The 8,940-nt window shown below is 37.3% G+C and overlaps 1 protein-coding gene across 1 annotated transcript; it reads right to left on the reverse strand.

Moving 5' to 3' along the window:
- Window positions 1-208: 208 nt before the first annotated feature.
- LOC124537552 (uncharacterized protein K02A2.6-like) lies at window positions 209-4,353 on the reverse strand. Its single transcript, XM_047114427.1, has one exon. The coding sequence runs from the start codon at window positions 4,287-4,289 to the stop codon at window positions 321-323; it is 3,969 nt and encodes a 1,322-aa protein (XP_046970383.1). The 5' UTR covers window positions 4,290-4,353; the 3' UTR covers window positions 209-320.
- Between the last annotated feature and the right edge of the window lie 4,587 nt (window positions 4,354-8,940).

Consider the following 8,940-nt stretch of genomic DNA (forward strand, 5'->3'; position numbering starts at 1 on the left):
CATACATTGCACCCATGCGAGGCCGGGTCGGGTCGCTACTAGACATATGTATATATTGTTAAATAATTGTCATAGACAGTACTTTTACTACCTTTTACTAATATCTGAAAATCCTCAAAGGAGTTTAATTTAACTTCACTTCTTATTAAAATATTAATAAATAATTGAATGCTATCTAGTAGATATAGGACACAAGTGAAACGCGCTGTAGCTCATTACGCACTGACTTTATTGGCGCTCATCTGTGGTGACGCAGCACGCACCTATATATACTTATTTATCTACTATTTCCTCCCCCCTTATTTGACAATTATTTTTATCTAAAAATATTTTTTATAGTTTACTCTAGGAATATTTCTCAAAACCATCTTAGTTTGCGTCCTCGTCGAGGGAACTGATGCAAGTTTCACATCACTTCGGTGTTGATTTTCCTCCTCACTTCGATTACTGTTCCCCGGTTGAACCAGTTGGTTTTTAGACACATTCCTTGACAAAACAATTTGATTTTTGTGTTTTTTAACATTAATACCTTCACAAGTCTTTATTAAGTATAACACTTTACCCAACTGTTTGATAATAGTACCTTTACACCACACATATCTATTTTTATTTATAAAAGATTTAAACATCACTACATCGTCTGGTTTAAAATTAGTTCTTAATTTTCCGCCGTGATATTTAGTCTGCAAGCACTGTTTGTTTTGAACATGATTATTCAGACGAGGGGACGAAGGCGACGGATGAGGAATTAAAAGATCTAGTATTGACCTCAGTTGACGACCGAATACCAGTTTCGCGGGAGACACCCCCGTTGTACTATGCACAGAATTCCGATAGTCGAATAAATATTTTAATAACCTATTATTCATATCTTGCGCATTTTCACCTAGCAACAAAGCTGTTTTTATGCCCTTTTTCACTATTTTAACATAAGTCTCTGCTTGGCCGTTACTGGAGGGATGGTATGCCGGCGAGGTCAAGTGACATATTCCGTTTAATTTACAAAATGCATTAAACTCCTCAGATGTAAATGAAGTGCCGTTATCGCTCACGATTGTTTGAGGTACCCCGAACCTAGACATGAATTCACATAATTTACCAATAACCGATCCCGATGTTATATTGTTATTCATATTAAAACACTCAACCCACTTACTGTAAGCATCAACTATTACAAAAAACATTTTATTCTGAATTGGTCCAAGGAAATCTATATGAATTCTATTGAATGGTTGTGTCGGATACGGCCAGGGCGCCGGCGGAGCGCGGGGTGGCGATTGCCGCATACTAATGCATGTTGAACAATCTCCGATCATTTTTTCTATCGCTTCATCAATTCCCGGAAACCAAAATCTAGAACGGGCCTCCGCCTTAGTTTTTACTATACCTAAATGTGACTTGTGTAATTCTAATAATATGTGTTTACGTAAATTTTCTGGAATAACTACCTTATGCCCCCGCATTAAAATTCCATTTTCTAATGATAACTGCAACCTACATTTAAAATATGGTAATAAATTACAATCATAAACTTTCCGAGGCCAACCCTTAAAGACATAATCACTAACTTGAGTGAGTACCGGGTCATTTTTAGTCTCATGTTTTAACTGATCTAATGTCACCGGTAAACATCCTTCTAAAATAAAATTGACGTATGTAGCCGTCTCGTTCCATCCACGTACACTACCGGCGTCTTCGCGAGTTCCTCCCGGACTAATACTCGCAGCTCCGTCGGTCGACGCCGCTGCTGTCGCCGGCCGAATCCCGCGCGATAAGAAATCTGCACTATTGTTGGCGCTTTTGACATACTCAATGGTGTAGTTATATGCTGACAAAAATATTGCATACCTTTGCAACCTATTTGCAGACACCTCTGGAATACCCCTATGGGAACCGAAAATTGAAATAAGCGGCTTGTGGTCGGTTCTTAATATAAACGGCTCGGATCTAGCATATAAATATTGATGAAACCGGCGTACCCCAAAGATTATAGCCGTGGCTTCTTTTTGTATTTGAGAATACTTTTTTTCAGCTGAGTTTAGCGTTCGTGAAGCGAACGAAACTGGACGTTCTAAGCCGTCGGCTCCGACCTGCGATAACACCGCCCCTAGCCCGTAAGGTGAAGCGTCCACCGTTAATATGATTTTTGCGGTTGAATCAAAATGAGCTAATACGTTTTCTGAAGTTAAAAATGTTTTTACTTCCAAAAACGCCCTTTCGTGTTGCGGGGACCACGACCATTTAGCTCCTTTTTTTAATAAATCATACAGAGGGGCTAAGTGCGTGGATGCATTGGGTACAAAATTCCTATAATAATTAATTAAACCTAAAAACGACTGTAATTCTTTTAAATTTTTAGGGACTGCAGCTTCTAAAATTGCTTTAACTTTTTCTGACGATTTCCTTATCCCGTTTTTATCAATTATATATCCGAGATAATTTATTTCATTTTTGAAAAATTCACATTTCTCTTTTCTTAAAGTTAAGCCCGAATCTTTTAATCTATCGAAAACTAATTTTAACCTAGCCCAATGTTCCACCTTGTCTTTTCCTGTAATAAGGATATCATCCAAAAAGCAAAGTACGCCATCTATCCCCGATAAAATACTTTCCATGGCCCTCTGAAATATGGCGGGGGCCGAAGACAACCCGAACACAAGCCGTTTAAATTTAAATAACCCTTTGTGTGTGTTTATACAAGTGACATGTTTATCATCTAGCAATTCGAACTGATTATACGCTGAAGACATGTCTAATTTTGAAAATTGTTCCCCACCATGTAATCGTGTAAATAGTTCTTGTATAGTCGGTAAAGGATATTTCTCCACTAATAACTGTTTGTTTAACGTTTGTGAATAATCAGCGCATAGACGAACCGTACCGTTATGTTTTAACACCGGCACAATAGGTGACGCGTATTCCGAGAACTCGACGGGCTCGATGACCTTGATCTGCAATAAACGGCTTATTTCTTTATCTATTTTATCCCTTAACGCAAACGGAACCGGCCTGGCTTTCATAAAAACTGGTTTTGCATTTTCTTTCAAGTGCAATTTTATTTTATATTTATTAAAACAACCTAATTCGTCGGTAAAAATATCCGAGTATTTTTTTAAAAATGATTGCAATTCCGATTCCGGTACCGACGACACATGATAACAACCGTTAATTGGTGATAATTCTAAATTAAATTTTGAAATAAAATCGCGACCAAGCAATGGCGGCCCTCCATTTTGTATGACATAGAAATCTAATACGTTTGTTTTATTGTTGTATGTCACTGGTAACCTAGCTATACCTAAACTTTGAATTAAGCCTCCGTTATAACTGATAAGCTTTTTGTTGGTAGGAATTAAAGTAACACTGTTAAAATAAGAATAATAAGTTTTATCTGATATAGCGGTTACAGACGACCCACTATCAATTTGAAATTTTAATAAAATATTATTGATAGATATTGTTTCGGTCATAGGCCCCCCGTTATTACTGCGAATATTAAAAAACTCACCGTCGTCACCCTCGTTCACCTCATCTGAGTCTACGTAATTGACTTTTTTACACATTCGGTGCAGGTGACCCTTATTATTGCACTTCTTACACCGGTAATTTACAAAGCGACACTCACTAGATTTGTGATTCTTTCGACCACACACGGAACACTTATCACCGTCCCTACGATTGGTGCGGCCCTTTGTCATTTTAAACAAAGGGTCAACGCTGACTCCTTCTGCTGTGCCTGCTGCCGTAGTCGCCATGCGTGCACACCGCACGCCCTCCGCCAGGTCAACCGCCTTTGCCATCGACAACTCCCCGATTTCCATTGCGAAGAGTTTTTCTTTTTCGGTACCCGGAAGCATCCCCATCACAAATTTGTCTAGCAAAGCTTCTTCTAAATTCTTGAAACTGCAATGGCTCGCTAGACCTCGTAACCGCGCCGCCCACTGCGCATGCGACTCCCCCGGTCGCTGCGACGCCGCGTAAAAGTGATGACGTTCTGCAAACCCGCAGCGCTTTGGAGTAAAATGTACATCCAAAACTCGTACAATTTCCACATAACTCACTGCGTCAAGAGTTTTTGGAAAAACGAGATTGCTGGCCAGTTGATAAGTGCTCTCGTCGAATGCGCTGAGCAATATGGCGCGCCTTTTAAGACCTCCTTTGTCCGATTCACCATCGATGTCATTTGCCACGAACCACTGCTGGAGTCGACTTTTATATGTGACCCAATCTTGATGCTGATGATTAAATGTAGTTATATTTCCAAAAAACGGCTTTGAATTGGAAAACATTTTAATCCGCCTCAATTCCTTTGTTCGTTTTTTATTTTTCGCTTTGTGGGTAGATGTTCCTCGTCGCCACTAGTAAATATAGGACACAAGTGAAACGCGCTGTAGCTCATTACGCACTGACTTTATTGGCGCTCATCTGTGGTGACGCAGCACGCACCTATATATACTTATTTATCTACTACTATCGATGTATTGAATAAAATATATTATGTAATACACGATAAGAAAAGGTAATAAGTGGTTCATCGCGTGTATATATTAGAAAAATGTCTCTCAGCGTGATTTGAACGGTACATTTAAAAATCGTAGCAACGTGCGCCACACACGGTGTATCAAATGACGTAACAATGAGGAAACTAGTCGGTTTGGAGGTGTAATTACGAGCATCATCAGAGATCATTACAGAGCGAGTAAACGTGGTGAGGGCCCACCCAGCACGGGATGCTGGCGCAATAGAATCGCCATCCCAATTTCGTTAATAACTAGACATTACGTAAGAAAATTGGCATGGATCGGAAATAAGAATGGAACTAATCTATTCGACATCGAACATTCATAAAAATGCAATTTTCACAGGGCAGAGAAAGCGACTTTATTTTATACAATGTAATGTATGCAAAAAAGTTAATTAATATATGTAAGGGCATAGAGCTGAGATGTTTTATATCTATAGTTAGTTTTTCTACAATAAAGTCGTCAATGAGGCTTAGCAAACTCATGCAATAGCCCGCTAATAGCCAATTAAATCTAACCAGTAATAAAGTAATCACTCGTACTCAGTCGTTGTTTACGATGAGTCGACGTCCTGATACTCACATCTCAATCAATATTGCATACTTTATGTATTTAAAATAAATAAAAGGCTTTTAACACATGAAAAAATAATAAAAACTTATCTTATGGCAACATATTAATTGTATTTGAAGTCTTTTTTAATATTGTCTACATTCGACACTAATACAATATAATCTGGTATTTTTTTTATGGCGGACGAGCATTTATGACGCTGTAAGAAATATTAACTATTCCTTACATCGTCAATGTGCCACCAACCTAGGGAACTAAGATGTTATGTCCCTCGTGCCTGTAGTTACACTGGCTCACTCACCCTTCAAACCGAAACACAACAATGAGTGCTGTTATTTGGCGGTAGAATAACTAATGAGTGGGTGGTACCTACCCAGACGGGCTTTCACAAAGCCCTACCACCAAGTAACTAACTGGTACTAATTTCAATGTAACAGTGTGGTCCCGAAATTTAGTATTTCGCAGGGAAGGTCGCATGCCCTAAAGGTGTATATTGCTTACTTTTTAACAAAGAGCCCAGGCAACTTAAATGCGTGAATCTTAACCACTAAAAATTCAGTTCAAACACACATAAACACCATTCATCGTGTTTCGTTCTTGCTTATAGGTATTTTATCTCGCACACAGTGGTAGGTGAAAATATCGTAAGGAAACTTGCATGTATGGGGTGAAAACCATCCCGCTAACAGGAAATTGGCTCAAAACCTTCACTCCAAAGGGAGACCCAGTAATGGGATTGGGGATTGCAGATCCATAGCAAAAAATAAGCAAGTATATATAATGCAATTAAGACAACATCACATACATTACTCTGATTCCAATGTAAGCAGCTAAAGCGTGTTATGGAAAATCAGAAGTAACGACAGTACCACAAACACCCAGACCCAAGACAACATAGAAAACTAATGGTAATGTACATGGACTCGGCCGGGAATCGAACCCGGGACATCGGAGTTAATGTTTATTATTTCTTATTCCCACATATATTTTAATTGAGTAATAGTGTGTATATGTCCTTAGCTGTTTATGATTTACATTATGATGAAATGGTGATGAATGTAAGGCTTAGACGCTAAGTTGCAATTTATATGCAGACGGGAAGCCGTAAAAAGTGTATTGTAGTGGTCATCTTTGATGTACCGCGTATGAGGAAATGGCAGAATAATGGTGATTACCTCATAGAATGCATGAAACAAAATAATAGTAATGTACTGGCACCACATATACAGGATATTCAAAAGGAATTCATCAATTAATTAAAAAGCTATAAGATTGTCTATGTCTTTGATCTATGCCGCAGAGCTTTGTTATAGTAACCGAATACACAGAATAGTTGTATCAGATTAATTAAATTATTATTAGAAATAGAATTACGAAAATGATATTTTTTAAATATTTCAATGGCGGCCAACAGACAATTTCATTGTATGACAGGCTAATCGCTAAATATTCTGACAGCCAAGCGAATGGACGATTATCGCCAACCAGTAGTCCTTATATATCCGGTCACAGTGTTGCTATTTGTGATTTTAATTTTCTTCTAATATTATATTTACAAAAAAAATCAATCCAAATCAAAATCAAAATATACTTTATTCAAGTGGGCTTTTTCAAGCACTTTTGAATCGTCATATAACAATTAAGTGAAGCTACCACCGGTTCGGAAAGTAGATTCTACCGAGAAGAACCGGCAAGAAACTCAGTAGTTACTCTTTTTCAATATTTAAAAAAAAGTACAGTCATGTTAGTTAATACAATTTTTTAAATTAATATTTCCCGCCTGGAAGTCAACGGGTATTAATTTTTTTAAAAATTACAATGTGACTGTTATTCACAAGTTCAAAATTTTGTAGCTTGTATAATGTTTCTTTTCTAAATATTGATTTAGACACATAACATTGGTCGCTACTGTGTTTACTGTATATATGTTATATATCATAACAATTAACTATTAATCATATTGTTAGATTTTATAGCATTAGAAATATATGTGAATCATGCTTAACAATGTGTTTAAGTGTGTACACAAACACAGGTGTATTTAGTTTTCTTATAATACGATGGGATGACAATCCAAGTACTGTATTTACGAGACTCAAGCGCTGATCAATGATATACATTAGAAAAAAAGTTAATAATTTTTCTTTCGCTTCGTCACTGCAGTTAATACCACGATTAACAGCCTCGTAACCACACCTACAATATCAAGGCAATTCAAAATCCTTATCAATATGAGTAGTACTGAAAAACCATATATTATATTGATTTTATTTTTATCATTTATTAAAATTTGGGCTTTTAATAAGGTACGGCTAAGGGCAAGGGGTTGAGATCTATAATGAATATGATCAAAATCGACTACTTCTACTACAAGTTTGGAAAGTAGATTCTACCGAGAAGAACCGACAAGAAACTCAGTAGTTACTCTTATTCAACAATGAGGCATAATCCCTGTAATTGTAAGTAAATTCCCACAATTATCCCATACTTAATCCCATGGGTTAAAAAACCCTTAGTTATATCTGTACCAGCAATGCGATTCCGTTAGAATTCAGTTTGTGTCCCACTCGTAAAATATTGACACCTAAGTTAAAGTTATACGCCATTTTCATACGTGTATCCTCTGAGAAGAATTAATAACATTAAATGCTTAGATATATACAAATATGAACTAAAACTAGTTACTGTATGTTGACCGCGTGGAATGGTGGCAAGAATGCTAGCAGCATTTTCCCGTTGAATCGCAATTCCGATCCTCTGGGCAATCTAGTGGAGGCAATGAGGGGAGGTGTTATACTTTTGATGAAGCTTTTTTGCATCACTACTCCAAGGGCAAAGCGTTTCGACAGCAAATGGAATAAAACGTAATTTGATATAATACACGAATATTTAGTCTTTTTTTTTTTGCTTCAGATTTTTCCGCAGCGGTACCGGCTTTTAACATTATTTCTCGGATATGAGATGGGATCAACGCATGTAGCGTCCCACACAAGGGTCCGTCCTCGTTCCCAGGGAACCAATGTTAATCTATCAGGTCTCTTATCATCATCACGACTAATTCCACGAGGCTCAGTAAGAGCAGGAACGTCGATGGTGGCAAGAGCCCTTTTTATTATGTCATTAAGAGAACCGTGGCGGAAAAGCCTGCCTGAACTCGTTGGGCAAGTATCCTCTTAGTTTTATAATTATTATATGAAATGTCACATCTCATTCCTACAATTAACACTCGTGTTCTTCGCTTAAATTCGACTTTCTTGTTATAGAACAGCCCTACAGCTCCGATTAACGTTTGCCCTTGTGACTTGTTAATTATTATAACAAAACTAACATATTTTGTCGTATTAACTGGTTGGTGAGGGCACCTGACGTGACAGAAAACCAGAACATAAGGCGAAGAAATAATTATATAGAACGTTATTTGGGTATTTGTACCGTGTATACGTATATATGCATTTAGTAAAAACGGTTATTTTAATATTTCAAAAGACACTCGATTTTTTTTATATGTATATAAGATATGGATAATTATATATAATATAACAAGTTAAATAAAAGCATATTTGATATCTTCATAATATAGACTGCAAATTAAAGTAAAAAACAAGAGTCAAAAACACCATGACGATTACAAATTAGGTTGCCACTAAACGCTTGACCAATTTCGGAGACCAAGTTCGGCGCTGTCCTTTTATTTCTCCTCTGTTTGATGTGTATTATTTTTATTAGTATTCCTCAGTAATCATTTTATAGGCTATATGTGGACAGAAGGACCACCCACTGAGCCACCGGTAATCGCCGCGGGCTTCAGAGGAAACAATACAGCCACACGCGAATTTTGGGCGCG

Source organism: Vanessa cardui, chromosome 18 (assembly GCF_905220365.1).
Source record: "Vanessa cardui chromosome 18, ilVanCard2.1, whole genome shotgun sequence".
NCBI lineage: Eukaryota > Metazoa > Arthropoda > Insecta > Lepidoptera > Nymphalidae > Vanessa > Vanessa cardui.